We start from the raw sequence: 16137 nt of genomic DNA, 5'->3' as shown, positions 1-16137 counted from the left end.
TTAATTTGAAGATCTAATAAAACAAAACAATACAACAGTGAACGATCAATAAGTAGTTCGGTATCGTTTGATTTTTTTTTTTTTGACATGACTCTTACCTTTAATAACAGGGTATCGAACGCAGCTTAATAATTTTTATTGAATATCTATGACAGTTAATTGAAACAGTTCGCGGCTTTAACGCTTACAAGCCCAACAGAAATTGCCGAAACAGTACTCGCTTTTCTTTCTTTCTTTTTCTTTCTTTCCTTCCCTTTTTCTTTTTATATCTATACTTATTGAGAGGTATGTCTATTCCGCATCTGTTGTTATTTTTTTTTATAAGAAAATTATGACAGATGAAGAATAGACCGCAGTCATGGAGAGAGAGAGAGAGAGAGAGAGAGAGAGAGAGAGAGAGAAAGGCATGCAGAAACAGGGACAAAGACAGAAACAGAGAGGAGTCCTTTTCTCTTATTCACTTACATAATCGTGCGGTGCTCTCTCTCTCTCTCTCTCTCTCTCTCTCTCACACACACACACACACACACACACACACACACACACACACCTACAGACGCACACACGCACATGGGAACACACATATACACATACAGCACACAAACAAATAAAAAAAAAAAAAAGAAGAAAATCACCAGAATTGGAGTCAATTCTGAACGTAGACAGCTCGTTGCCACTGACAAAACTGTAGGTGACGTCACCACTTTCTGTGTAGGAGGCACGCACAGTGGTGATGTCAGTGTTGTTGGCGGCGTTTTCAACAATATCAGCCACATACACTTCCTGCTGGAACCTGAGCGGTGTCACCACGCTGCTGTTGTCCCCTACGATAATTTCCGCCACCCCTGGAGAAAAATGAACAGTTTGTTTACTTATTTTTTATCTATCATTTTGTCTACAGAATTGATTGGTATGTTTTGATTTAAAATAACACAAATCCCCAGCGGATAAAAATGGATAGAATTTATGTGAATGATATTGTTTCTTTTATTGCTGCGGAACTGTTTTGCAAGGAACACGATAAACAACAACAACAACAACAATAACTAAGGTTTGGGGTATTGAATCATATACAAAATTACACCGAAAATGGGACTCAAAACAAATATTAAGTACACTGCACAAAGGACTTAAGTGTGCAGACACAATCAAACAAACATCATCGTGTATATTATGCACTTACTCAGTTGAGATACGCTAGAAAAAGAAAGCAGAGCGACCCGAGTTTCACACAAAGAACTCTCATGTGACAAAATGGCATTACAGCACAACACAATACATAAGAACACAATGAAACCTAACCCAAAGTTTGTTGTGACAAAACAAAATTAATACATTACAAATTAACACAATGCAAACCCAATGCCAACTCCCTTGTGACGCCCCCCCCCCCAAAAAAAAAAAGAAAAAAAGTAACAGTACAAAATAACACAAAAGAACAGAACACAACCGAAACTCTGTTGCAACAAGAAAAGCAATACAGCGCAACATAACAAAATGCAAAACAACGCAACGCAACACAACACAAACAACAACACAATGCAACACAACACAATACAAAACAACACAATGCAACACAACACAAAAAACAACAACATAATGCAACACAACACAATATAAAACAACACAATACAACACAACAAAACACCGTGCAACACAACAAAACGCATTACAACATTAGTCAGTACAGGGCATCACAAAACAAACAACACAACCCAACATGACACAACACGCAGCAAAGAACACAACAGGACACAACGCCACCAACAAAAAAAGCAACACAACACGACACAACACGACACGACACCCAACAAAAAACATGGAGTGATGGCCTAGAGGTAACACATCGGCCTAGGAAGCAAGAGAATCTGAGCGCGCTGGTTCGAATCACGGCTCAGTCGCTAATATTTTCTCCCCATCCATTAGACCTTGAGTGGTGGTCTGGACGCTAGTCATTCGGATGAGACGATAAACCGAGGTACCGCATACAGCATGCACTCAGCGCACATAAAAGAACCCACGGCAACAAAAGGGTTGTCCTTGACAAAATGCAGTAGAAAATTCACTTTGATAGGAAAAACATATAAGACGCCACGCAGGAAAAACAACAACAAAAACAAAATAATTGGGTATCGCTCTCAGTATAGAGAAGCGTTCTCCATGGGGACAGCAGCCCGAATTTCACACAGAGAAATCTGTTGTGTTTCAAAAGAAAGAAATACAAATACAAATACAACACAACAGGACTGGACACAACACCCCCGCCAACCTGTGGTGCTGAGAGCGGGCGAACCCCGGTCCGTGGCCAGCACGAGCAGACTGTGGTACCCCGTGGCCTGGGACAGAGAGGTGCGGGTGGTGAGGGTGCCGGTGGAGGGGTGGATGGCGAAGAGGGGGTCCGCCCCTCCCCCGTCCTCCAGCAGACGGTAGCTCACCGTGCCGTTGTCTCCCATGTCGGGGTCGTCGGCTCGCATCTGGAAACAAGCAACGGGTTTCGGTTTTCAGTGTTCAGTTTCAAGGAGGTGACTGACTAAACGAGAGAACTGATCATATACGCTATACCATTTCTGCTGTAAAATATAAGACAAAATAAAAACAATAAAACAAACAAACAAAAACAATAAAAAAAAAGTAGAAAAAGAAAAGAAAAAAAAAAACAAACAACAACAAAGGAGCAGCAGCCTGACCGTATAAATCCAACCTTCAGAGGTATCCCAGGTGGGTGCGTTTTCCTTTAGTTCGCTGATTGTATTTATTCGCAGTACCAATTACTGCGAATTATCGAACATAGTTGTATTTTCAGAGAGAGAGAGAGAGAGAAGGGGGGAAGTGAGGGGGTGGGAGAGAGAGAGAGAGAGAGGGGGGGGAGAGAGAGAGAGAGACAGAGAGAGAGACAGAGACAGACAGAGAGAGAGAGAGAGAGAAAGAGAGAGAGAGAGAGAGAGAGAGAGAGAGAGAGAGAGAGAGAGAGAGCTGTGAAGACCACACGAATAGGAAGTTGACAAAATTATAACTGCTGCATAATACCGGCCGATCAATACACACTGCCTGCATGATAAATAAGATTTATGCCACCACTGCACAGAGAGTGCACGTCAGCAAGCAAACGCGAACACACACACAGATACACAGGCACAAACACATACACACACAGTTGATACACACAGTTATACATTATTATGGATATGTATATTCCTATATTTCTAGTGGAGTAGTAGGTGGGAACATTCCCAGTCTCTGGTATTTTCTAGGGATGCGGTTTGATTCGGGTGCCAGGTGAACTGCTGCAAACAGAAGGGCGGTAACCACATTCGGCTCTGATTTGCAAGAGTTGTTTTCCGTTAACCATTCACCCCCCCCCCCCCCCCAGCCCCCCCGACGAGTACACTTCCTAATATCTTTTATATCAATTTTTGTTTGTTTGTCCCTGTTGTTTTATTTTTCCTCTCTTTGTTTGCTTTTGTTCTTTACGCTGGCGTTTCGATAATTCATTGTGCTGAAATGGTACGAAAAACACAAGGCGATAAAAAAAAAATCAGTCATTTATCTTCCATCGAGCGCATGTATATAGTGTGTGGGAGTTTACGTGCGTGTATAACCGCTGCGTGTGCACGTGTATGCACACAAACCCTCCCACACAAACACGCCACACACACTACCTTCCAACACAAACGCGTCAAACACACACACACACTCCCACACACAAACACACACGTCCTCCTACACAAACACGTCACACACACACCGTCCCACACAAACACGTCACACACACACTCTCCCACACAAACACGTCACACACATACCCTCACACAGATACACGTCACACACACACTACCCTCCCAAACAAACACAACCCCAAACCCCCCCGTGCTCTGACCTGCAGCACGGTGTGTCCAGGTGTGGTGTTGGGGGACACGGTCACCTTGTAGGGCACCTGGCGGAACTTGGGCGCGTTGTCGTTGACGTCGGCGATGGAGATGCGGATGCGGGCCGTGGAGTTCCGAGGGCCCGAGCCGCCCCCATCCGTCGCCACCAGCAGGAACTCGAAGGACGAGTTCTTCTCCCGGTCAAACACTCTGTGTTGGAAGGGGCAATGGTGAAAATAATATGTGAATATTAATGGAACTGTAGGTGTGTTGTGTGTGTGTGTGTGTGTGTGTGTGTGTGTGTGTGTGTGTGTGATGATGTTGAAAAATATGACTGACCCCGAAGTGATAATGCTAAAAAAAAAAAAAAAAAATTCGATAAATGTGACCAAGCGCGCTATGCTTGCTCCAACACTATTCACGCACAAGCCACAGCAGACGACAGTTTTCCCTCATAACCCGCGCACAGAATGTGTGACGTCACTCCGCTTACATCATTTTGTCCTCCTCGCCAGACACCTGCTCACAGCTCGCCCAATGTCGCATCCCGGTACGTCATTGGCTGAGAGCAAACTTGTGTTTCTGTTCCACAGTATTTAATTAATAGCTCTTTTGTTAGATCAGTAAACTACTAGTATTATATACTGGCAGAATCGTCTTAACTCCATCTTTAAATCTATTCCATTTATGTTTGCCTACGTGAAACTGATTTAACGCAGTTTGGAATTTTCAGCGACGAGCTCGTTAAAACTGACCCTGTTCAGGTGACTTAAATTAAGATTATAAATTCATCTTAAATAATCAACACTTCATTTTACACTCATTATAAAGTAGGCGTTGAGCTCTTTCTTTTGCAACTTATCCGATGCAAATCGGTTCAGTAGTCATCTAGAAATCTGTCACTGAACACCTTGTAACAAGCACAGTTCTCATCAGATTTCTTCAGATTAGTGACGATCTGGTTTGCAGCCCACGTGATTGTCTTGGTAGTTCGCCTAATTTGTATAAATTGGCCGAGCGGGTGATGAGTGGTCACTTCCACACCCGAGCCAGCCGCGGCCAGCACCTGCTCCCTTTGTCTCTTGCTGTGTAGTGGTCAGTGTCGTTCCCACAACAGCATCTCGCTACGTATGGCTGTAAGTACTATTGTGTAGAATGTGTTGACTTGTGCTTTAAAGGTATCCTTCGACACAGTACTTGTGTTCATATAAGTATGTTCAGTTGTTGCTTTGTTCAGTTAATTCTTTGTTTAGTTATGGCTTTGACATGTTAGGCACAGCTCGGCTATGATTGATCTAGAAAATCGCCATGTCGTCATATGTTCGTAGAAGTATTCCATTTGATTCTTTTTACGTCAGTCAATGACGTCTCGGGACACAAGATAGTTTGTTCCAGAATGTTCTAGGGGATGACTCATTCTCTCTCATCTGCTGTCACTGAAGGTTAGGTTACTTATCCCCGCTTCAGCGGAGACGATTTAAATGTTGAGCGCAAGCTTAGCTATGCTCATATTTGGCTTCGATGCAACGGATAACTTGTGTAAGTTCATTCACCACTTAATGGTTAAGCCATGATGGTGCTTCACTTACTCTCTGGTCTATCAGGTTGCCAGTATTATATCTAAGCCACTGATTCTCCATCTTGTTTACTATTCAGGTATTATCTTACATGCTGATCTCGGTTGTACTGCTACAGTGTGCTCAGTACTCTAAGATGTGTGTAGTATTCTGTTGAGGTGATTACAAGATAGTGTTTGATTAATATCAGTTATTGGTCAAAACCACCTGATATGTATCAGTCTGTTAACTGTAATTTAGTTATCATGCTCTCTCCTATACAGCTCACTCCAGTATAGTGCAACCTGATAAACTGATTCATTTGAGTCACTTTGACACAGTATAAGCTTTAAATAATCTATACTGTCAGTGTACTTTCACCAAGTCAGCATCGCTTCAATCACTTTAACTGCACTATTTAAATGTATTAGAAATGTCATTTGATGTCAGCGTTTGGTCTTCACACATATGCATTATGTTGTTGCGTATCCCAAACCCGAGTGATAGTCTTTCCATGTAAAATGTATACATGTGCTTTACTATTCACTTGTGTTGACATGTTGTACTTATGACATTTGTTTGTGTCATTCCAGGCACTGTCTTCTCTTCTAGTCTTCTTCTTCTTAGTCTTCTCTTAGACTAGTTCTCTTTTTGTCTTCTTCTTCTTAGTTCTAGATATCTTCTTCTCTTAGTTTTTCTCCATGTAACTATTGTAAATAAAACAATAGAAAAACCCATTTGTGACTGGCCTCTATATGTCCCTGGCCTGTGCGTGGGATCTTGTCTTTCATTCAATCAATCAATTAGTTAAGTCTTTTGTGCCGTACCCCTATTAGAACCACTCGGTACTCGGCTACAAAAGTGGCGTCTGGCTCGGGTGTGGAAGTGACCACAGTGACACCTCGCTACGTATGGCTGCACTGTCTTCTTCTCATTGTCTTCTCTTAGACTAGTTCTCTTCTAGTCTTCTTCTCTTTTTATCTTCTCATTGTCTTCTCTTAGACTAGTTCTCTTCTAGTCTTCTTCTCTTTTAGTTCTTCTCTTTTTATCTTCTCTTAGCATTGTCTTCTTCTCTTTTTATCTTCTCTTAGCATTGTCTTCTTCTCTTTTTATCTTCTCATTGTCTTCTCCTAGTTGTCTTCTCATTATTTCTTCTTCTTAGTCTTCTCTTTTTGTCTTCTTCTTAGTTCTTCTCCTAGTTGTCTTCTTCTCTTTTTATCTTCTCTTCTCTTCTATTCTCTTCTCTTAGGTTTTCTTCTCATCTAATATTGTAAATAAAACAATAGAAAAACCCATTTGTGACTGGCCTCTATATGTTCCTGGCCTGTGCATGGGATCTTGTCTATCCTTCAATTACTCATATTTAGTTAAGTCTTTTGTGCCGTACCCCCTATTAGAAGAACCACTCGGTACACGGCTACATAAAAAAGAGACTCACCCTGAAGTGATGATGTTGAAAAATGTGGCTGATCACGAAGATATGATGCGAAAAAAGACAACAACAACAATAAAAGAATGACCCCGAAGTGAAGATGCTAAAAATTTTTTTTTTTTTTTTTTTTGAAGACTGACACTGAAGAGATGCTACAAAAAAAAAACAACAACAACAAAACAAAACAACCCCCCCCCCCCCCCCAAAAAAAAAAACCAAAAAACAAAAAAAACTGACCCCGAAGTGATGATGTCCCCGGACGAGCTGTTGACGGAGAAGAATCCCTCCGTGTCGTTGCCCAGCAGGGAGTAGGTGACCACCCCGTTGCTGCCCTCGTCAGGGTCCGAGGCCGACACCCTCATCACCGTCACCCCCTGGGCCACATCCTCCCTCACTGCCGTGCTGTACACCGCCTGGCTGAACTGGGGGCTGTTGTCGTTCAGATCCATCACCTTCACCGTCACCTGTAAAATATTGATAGTGATGATGTTAATGATGATGATGATGATGATGATGTCATCGCCTGGCTGAACTGGGGGCTGTTGTCGTTCAGATCCATCACCTTTACCTGTAAAATATTGATAGTGATGATGTTAATGATGATGATGATGATGATGATAATGATGTCATCGCCTGGCTGAACTGGGGCCTGTTGTCGTTCAGATCCATCACCTTTACCGTCACCTGTAAAATATTGATAGTGATGATGTTGATGATGATGATGTCATCGCCTGGCTGAACTGGGGGCTGTTGTCGTTCAGATCCATCACCTTTACCGTCACCTGTAAAAATATTGATAGTGATGATGATGATGATGATGATGATAATGTCATCGCCTGGCTGAACTGGGAACTGTTCTAGTTCAGATCCATCACCTTTACCTGTAAAATATTGATTGTGATGATGTTAATGATGATGATGATGATGATGATAATGATGTCATCGCCTGGCTGAACTGGGAACTGTTCTCGTTCAGATCCATCACCTTTACCGTCACCTGTAAAATATTGATAGTGATGATGTTAATGATAATGATGTCATCGCCTGGCTGAACTGGGGGCTGTTGTCGTTCAGATCCATCACCTTTACCGTCACCTGTAAAATATTGATAGTGATGATGTTAATGATAATGTCACCGTCTGGCTGAACTGGGGCCTGTTGTCGTTCAGATCCATCACCTTTACCGTCACCTGTAAAATATTGATAGTGATGATGATGATGATGATGATGACGATGTCATCGCCTGGCTGAACTGGGGGCTGTTGTCGTTCAGATCCATCACCTTCACCGTCACCTGCAAAATATTGATAGTGATGATGATGATGATGTCATCGCCTGGCTGAACTGGGGGCTGTTATCGTTCAGATCCATCACCTTCACCGTCACCTGTAAAACATTGATAGTGATGATGTTGTTGTTGATGATAATGATGATGATGATGATGATGATGATAATGATGTCATCGCCTGGCTGAACTGGGGCCTGTTGTTCAGATCCATCACCTTTATCGTCACCTGTAAAGTATTGATAGTGATGATGTTCATGATGATGATGATGTCATCGCCTAGCTGAACTGGGGGCCGTTGTCGTTCAGATTCATCACCTTTACCGTCACCTGTAAAATATTGATAGTGTCTTTGTGCTCCCTCTGTCTTTGTGCTCCCTCTGTCCCTCTCCCTCTGTCTTTGTGCTCCCTCTGTCCCTCTCCCTCTGTCTTTGTGCTCTCTCTGTCCCTCTCCCTCTGTCTTTGTGCTCTCTCTGTCCCTCTCCCTCTGTCTTTGTGCTCCCTCTGTCCCTCTCCCGCTCTCTTTGTGCTCCCTCTGTCCCTCTCCCTCTGTCTTTGTGCTCCCTCTGTCCCTCTCCCTCTGTCTTTGTGCTCCCTCTTTCCCTCTCCCTCTGTCTTTGTGCTCCCTCTGTCTTTCTCCCTCTGTCCCTCTCCCTCTGTCTTTGTGCTCTCTCTGTCCCTCTCCCTCTGTCTTTGTGCTCCCTCTGTCTTTCTCCCTCTGTATTTGTGCTCCCTCTGTCCTTCTCCCTCTGTATTTGTGCTCCCTCTGTCCTTCTCCCTCTGTCTTTGTGCTCCTTCTGTCCGTCTCCCTCTGTCTTTGTGCTCCCTCTGTCCCTCTCCCTCTGTCTTTGTGCTCCTTCTGTCCGTCTCCCTCTGTCTTTGTGCTCCCTCTGTCCCTCTCCCTCTGTCTTTGTGCTCCCTCTGTCCGTCTCCCTCTGTCTTTGTGCTCCCTCTGTCCCTCTCTCTCTGTCTTTGTGCTCCCTCTGTCTTTGTGCTCCCTCTGTCTTTCTCCCTCTGTCTTTGTGCTCCTTCTGTCCGTCTCCCTCTGTCTTTGTGCTCCCTCTGTCCCTCTCTCTCTCTGTCCCTCTCCCTCTGTCTTTGTGCTCCCTCTGTCTTTCTCCCTCTGTCTTTGTGCTCCTTCTGTCCGTCTCCCTCTGTCTTTGTGCTCCCTCTGTCCCTCTCTCTCTGTCTTTGTGCTCCCTCTGTCTTTCTCCCTCTGTCTTTGTGCTCCCTCTGTCCCTCTCTCTCTGTCTTTCTCCCTCTGTCTTTGTGCTCCTTCTGTCCGTCTCCCTCTGTCTTTGTGCTCCTTCTGTCCCTCTCCCTCTGTCCCTCTCCCTCTGTCTTTGTGCTCTCTCTGTCCCTCTCCCTCTGTCTTTGTGCTCCCTCTGTCCCTCTCCCTCTGTCTTTGTGCTCCCTCTGTCCCTCTCTCCCTCTGTCTTTGTGCTCTCTCTGTCCCTCTCCCTCTGTCTTTGTGCTCCCTCTGTCCCTCTCCCTCTGTCTTTGTGCTCCCTCTGTCCCTCTCTCTGTGTCCCTCTCCCTCTGTCCTCCCTCAACTTTGTGCTCCCTCTGTCCCTCTCCCTCTGTCTTTGTGCTCTCTCTGTCCCTCTCCCTCTGTCTTTGTGCTCCCTCTGTCCCTCTCCCGCTGTCTTTATGCTCCCTCTGTCCCTCTCCCTCTCTCTTTGTGCTCCCTCTGTCCCTCTCCCTCTCTCTTTGTGAGAACTGACAAACTATTCCCTCCTCACCTGGGCGGTGCCAGAGCGGCGGGGGGTGCCGGAGTCCGTGGCGGTGACTGTGAGGGTGTAGTGGGGGTGGGTCTCACGGTCCAGGGCGCGGCACGACAGCTGACCCGTCCTAGGGTCTATCTGAAAACGGTCGTCGCTGCTCCCTGTAACAACAGCAACATCAACAACAATAATGATAATAATGCTATTAATACTCCTACTACTACTAATGATACAGTATAGACCGGATGTATAAAACACCGGATGTATGAAAGTCTGCATGTATGAAAGGGGCAGGCAGGGTCCCGGCAGAAGCTACTCTTTGTTATTACTTAGCATTTTCCGGTTGTATGAAAATCGGATGTATAAAAGTCCGGTTGTATGAAAGCAAATCTCTGGTCCCGAGCAGCACAAATGCGCTGTTGCAAGACCGGTTGTAAGAAAACGAAACCGAAAGTAGACCAAATTCACCAAAGTGTGGTAAATTCCCCTTCCATAGCGACTCGATCTTGCAAAATGGCGGACCCGCACCGCAAAGCGAAAGGTACAGGCAAACGCAGAGTGTTGACATTGTCTGAGCGCCTTAAAATCATAAAGGCAGTAGAGGACAGTCCATTCAAATCCCGAACACAGATGGCCATTAATTTAGGTGTCCCCCTGCCAACGCTGTCAAATATCATGAAAGACAAGAACAAATATCTTGCTCAGGCAAGAAGCGGCGATATTGTGACGACGAGCAAGCGGGCACGGAGCTCTCAGCTGGCGTCTGTGGACAAAGCGTTGCTGGACTGGTTTACGTCATGCAGGTGGGCTATTCTTATTTTTTCTTTATGAATTTTTATTTGTTGATTGATTTGAAACTGTATGTTCATACTGTCCGCGCTCTAAAAGTGGGTATCAGTGTCTCACAGTGTGTTTATGTGTGTGCACGTGCGTACGTGTGCACGTACGCACACTGACGTGTGCGCGCATGCGTGCGTGATAGTGTGTGTGTGTGTCTGTGTGTGTGTATGTCTGTCTGCCTGTCTATCTTCCTGTCTCGGTGCCCGTGCCCCTGTATTTTTAACCTACACATATATGCCTTGAGCCATCCGCATATGCAATATGACTTCAATGTGCCCAGCAGTTTGCTTGGAAATTGGTAGCAGTACATTGGTAGTAAAAAGTTTGCGACCGCATAACGGGGGCAATACAAGTGTGTGTGTGTGTGTGTGTGTGTGTGTGTGTGCGTGCGTGTCAGTGTGTGTGCGTGAGCGCATCAGTGTGTGTGTGTGTGTGTGTGTGTGTGTGTGTGTGAGGGGAAGGGGGAGGAAGTGGTGGGGGTGCAGTAGTTGGGTGTGTGTGTATGGGGTGCGTAGCTATGTGCCCTCGTCTCTGCTCCCAGCACTCAAAAAACGTCTCTATCTGCCCTAAACTCAGTTATATTTTTAAGGTACAGTGTTCTATGTGCGCCCATCTCTATGTGCCCCCGTCTCTATGTGCCCCCATCTCTATGTGCCCCCGTCTCTATGTGCCCCCATCTCTATGTGCCCCCGTCTCTATGTGCCCCCTTCTCTAAATGCCCCCATCTGTCTATTTCTGTCAAAGAGTGTTAGAGTATTTTGCATCTATACTGTAGCGCTACGGATGTCATTTTGGTTCATAATAATGTTTATTTATAGCTTGATTGAAATACTATTTATTAGAACGAACAAAACAGTTTTTTTGGTAATGTTTTGTTGAATAAGAAAAAAAGTATTTTTTTTTAATTTAATCAACATACTGTGATGTTGAGAAAGAAAACAACACCACACACACACACACACACACACACACACACACACACAAAGAGAGAGAGAGAGAGAGAGAGAGAGAGAACTCAGAAAATTTTATTTGCTACGTCAACGGCCCTTACAAAGATTCCACGACCAAAAACATCGTCAAAAGCGCAAAAGGGTTGTGAAGGGAACACACACAATACAGTCGTGCCACACACACACACACACACACACACACACACACACACGCGCGCGCGCGCGCGCGCGCGCACGGAGGGAGGGTGGGGGGGGAGTGCACGGCACATGCAAAGCAGAACAGTTCCCACAAACAGTTGCTCTTTCTACCGGTTGTCCTGACTGTGTGTATGTAAGTACATGTACTTTTCCACTTGTTATTCACAAACCTTTTCTTCTTACTAGGATATGTATGAAAACATTTAAACATAAAAAAAAGTAAATACAAAAATAACATGAAAAAAAACTACTTTTATCAAGTAAAAGACGCGTGGCCGGATGTATGAAAGTCGATCCTCAATATTTTCATACATCCGGTTATCCGCTTGTAGTAAAGACCGGATGTATGGAAGACAAAAAGTGGGTCCCGACGACTTTCTTACATCCGGTCTCGACTGTAATGGTAAAACAACAACAACCATCATGATCATCATCATGATCATCATCATCATCATGATTTTACGTAGAGTTGAAATCTAAACAACAGCAAACTGTCAGTGCTTTTGCAAATCCGACACATTGAACAAGCGATATAAACTTATTCACTTTACATTGTATACACTGACAATAGACAAAAAAACGTGAAATATGAAGACGAAGAGACAGACAGACAGTCAGGAACGGAGCGAGGGAGACACACGCAGAAGACAAAGACAGAATAAAGACAGACGGCAATTAGAGAGCCATCACAAACAAGCAGGAAGAGAGACAAAAATCACTCGCTCAAGCAAACCAACACCACCACCACAACCATACAGACCTGAAATGGTGTAAGTGACGTCAGCGTTGGCGCCCACGTCGAGGTCGGCAGCGATGAGGGTGATGAGGTCCCTCTGTGGGTGGTTCTCGGGCACCCTCACCTGGTAGACCGCCTCCTCGAAGGCAGGGTCATGGTCGTTCACATCGCTGACTCGCACCACCACTGTGGCCAGGTCCTGTAGAGCCGGCAGTCCGCTGTCCGTGGCGTACACTGATGACACAAACAAACACGACATGCACGCTCTTCTTCTTTTTCTTCTTCGTGGGCTGCAACTCCCACGTTCACACGTTTGTACACAAGCGGGCTTTTCGTATTTTGTATTTGTATTTGTACTTCTTTTTATCACAACAGATTTCTCTGTGTGAAATTCGGGCTGCTCTGCCCAGGGAGAGCGCGTCGTTACACTACAGCGCCACCCATTTTTTGTATTTTTTCCTGCGTGCAGTTTTATTTGTTTTTCCTATCGAAGTGAATTTTTCTACAGAATTGTTGCCGTGGGTTCTTTTACGTGCGCTAAGTGCATGCTGCACACGTGACCTAGGTTTATCGTCTCATCCGAATGACCATTTTTTCCGTGAATGACCGGTTTTACCCCGCCATGTAGCCATACTTTTGTGGGTGTATGCATTTTGCTTTGAAAAAAAAAGAAAAAAAAAAGGAAATACCGACACAACCAAACATAAACGTGCCTTGTTATTTAGAAATGATGAGACAACCAAACATATTTATGTGCGCGTTTGTTATTGGGGAAATTACTATTAAAAAACGAAGAGGAAGATTAGGAGGAGGAGGAGGAAGAGCAGAAGAAAGAGAATAAGGAGGCGGAGAAAGAGAAGATACAGAACAAAGAAACGGAAAATGAGGAGGAAAGAGAAGGACGAGGAAGAACAGAAAAATGAGAAGTATGAGGAAGAGGAGAAGAAGAAGAAGAAGAAGAAGAAGATAACAACGATGAACATAATATCATCATCATTATCATCGTCATGTTTCCTTCATTTAAAAATTTTAAATGATATTAACTATGTACAGTATCTTACAGCCCAGCCACATCTCCAATCTATCAAACAAACAGTAGATGAACAAAGAGGTTAATAAATAAATTCACTAATTCCCCACCTGTGATGCTGTACACATCCTGCTCCTCCCTGTCCAGAATCTCCCGGGTGGTAATTTCACCAGTGAGGGCGTTCACAGCAAACTTGTCACCGGCGATGCCGACTGGGATGGAGTAGGTCACGTTTCCATTGGGTCCTGCAAAGGCACGATTGTATCAAATAAATCACCTCCAGTAGTTCTTACACACCAATCCAAACCCATGGATAGGCTACAACAACCAGAAAAACAAATAATTTCTCTTCCCTGACACACACACACACACACACACACACACACACACACACACACACACACACACACACCTTTACCTGTTGAATAGTTAGTTCGTTAAATTTTGTCTATAATAAAAATTATTCTCTTTTAAGCTAATTGAGAAGAGATGAATATGGAAAGCAGTGATCTTTTGAGGCATGGGTGGGGTGGGGAAGGTGATAGATTTTTGTCTAAAATCACAAATTTGGATAGACGTTAAACAAAAGAACGAACGAACGAACACACACACACACACACACACACACACACACACGCACACACACACACACACACGCACGGAAAAGCTATCACAACGCAAAATAATATCTCCAGTTACTCTTCTCACACACGAATATACACATAACCATCAATCAAAAATAATGTTAAAAAGAACTTTACTCCCACCCCCACACACTCCCTGTTCTCACCCTGATCACTGTCAGTAGCCATCACCGTCAGCACGTGAGACCCGGAGGGACTGGACTCGTTGACGCTGCCCTGGTACACGGACAGGCCGAAGAGCGGGGCGTTGTCGTTGACGTCCTCCACGAAGACCCGGAGCTCCTGGTAGGCCGCCATCCGGGGAACCCCGGAGTCCTCCGCGCTTACGTTCAGCACGTAACCTGCACGTGTCTCGCGGTCCAGGGCCTCGTAGATCGTCAGCAGACCTGCAGGAGAGAGGGTGAAGGGGGGGGGGGAATGGGAATAGTTGAATATCGATGTGGTGTGTGTTCGTGAAGGCGAGAGGGGTGGATGGTGGTAGGTGTCTGATGTTTATTTATTTTTGTTGCTTATGGCCAGGCAACCATACATCGGTCATACTGCGAAACACTATTATCCCACCCACAGAACCTGAGAAGGAGAATGTTTTAACGATGAAGAAGTGGTGTGCGTGAAGGCGAGCGGGATGGGTGGAGGGTCTTTGATCTTTATCTATTTTTTGTTGCTTATAGCCAGGCCACCGCTCATGAGTCCTATTATTAAGGCTGAAAACACGGATTATATGGAACGCATAGAACCTAAAAATAAAAATAAATGAAATACTACTACTACTACTACTGATGATAATAATAACAATACCAACAACGAAAATAACAAAAAGGTAATAATAATAAAGACACACACAAACAACAACAAAACAGATGGTTCAGATGAGGTAGAAGGAGAGTACAGCTGCTTTTTTAACGCTTGTTTGCTTGCCTTTCCAATGTCTTGTCTGTATTTTTTTGTTTCTCTTCTGTTTTGGTTTTAATCTGTTGTGTCTGTTTCGACTTACATTCTGAATTTCTTTGTTCATAACTGCTCGTATGTCTGCATTATTTTCCTTTCTTTTTTTATTTTTTCCATTTCCTATTATCCGTTTCACATCTAATCAAATCTAGCTGGTTATGACCAACCTACGCACCCATCTATTAATTATAACTATGCACCTGTTCACCTATCTATCTGCTTCCATATTTTCATTTCTCTTTTTCCCTTTCGTCTCTGCCACCTCCACTCCCTCCCCAACCTCTCTACCCCCATTCCTCTTTCACTCGCTCATCCACACACACCTACACCCAGATCGCCTCCCTCCTGTCTGTCTATCTGCCAGTTCTGTTCCAAATTTATGATTATCATTCGTCGGATTGCTCTTTAAAAAAAAAAAAAGAGAAAAAAGAAAAATCGACAACAATAAAAGAGTCTGGCCTGCGAAACCCGGCGTTGATACAGCAGGGGATCAGTGAAAGCCTTAATTGCGAGCTATTCAAAACGGATAATGGACGGCTGAAAATGGCCGCCTGGGGACGGAAACAGATTGGGGATTCGCTGTAAGGAGAAGAGAGGGATTGTGAGGAAGTGCTGATGAGAAAAAAAGAGAGAGAAAAACTCGGTAAAATGGAAACAACAACAGAAAAAAAAACCACACACAAAAAAACAACAACAACAACAACACCGCTACGTTCTAATCACCTCGTGATCTTATGTTTACATTATAAAGATATCCTTTCTTTTCGTAAATTCTTTAAAAAAACAAACAAACCCACACATCTACTTCTCAAATCATCATATGATTTACAATTAAACATAAAATGAAATTCATCATCAACTGTGGAGTTACACAAAGGACATAGAGAATTTGTGGACGGACCTTTCATGAACCATTTTTTGTTGGCAC

At 44.1% G+C, this 16137-nt stretch overlaps 1 protein-coding gene across 1 annotated transcript in view; it reads right to left on the bottom strand.

Moving 5' to 3' along the window:
* Positions 1-16137, bottom strand: part of LOC143284019 (protein dachsous-like) — a 161979-nt gene that overhangs the window by 11641 nt on the left and 134201 nt on the right. The window contains exons 9-16 of the mRNA XM_076590566.1: positions 14408-14647; positions 13728-13862; positions 12612-12821; positions 9882-10024; positions 7092-7318; positions 3878-4076; positions 2270-2474; positions 636-845 (exon numbers count right to left, since the gene is read on the bottom strand). Of these exons, the coding sequence (XP_076446681.1) occupies positions 636-845; positions 2270-2474; positions 3878-4076; positions 7092-7318; positions 9882-10024; positions 12612-12821; positions 13728-13862; positions 14408-14647 (1569 nt within the window). The remainder of the gene's footprint in view (positions 1-635; positions 846-2269; positions 2475-3877; positions 4077-7091; positions 7319-9881; positions 10025-12611; positions 12822-13727; positions 13863-14407; positions 14648-16137) is intronic.

This window comes from Babylonia areolata, chromosome 7, assembly GCF_041734735.1.
Source record: "Babylonia areolata isolate BAREFJ2019XMU chromosome 7, ASM4173473v1, whole genome shotgun sequence".
Classification (NCBI taxonomy): Eukaryota; Metazoa; Mollusca; class Gastropoda; order Neogastropoda; family Buccinidae; genus Babylonia; species Babylonia areolata.
Note: the sequence above shows the minus strand (reverse complement) of the source record. Positions and strands in the feature narration are given on the sequence as shown.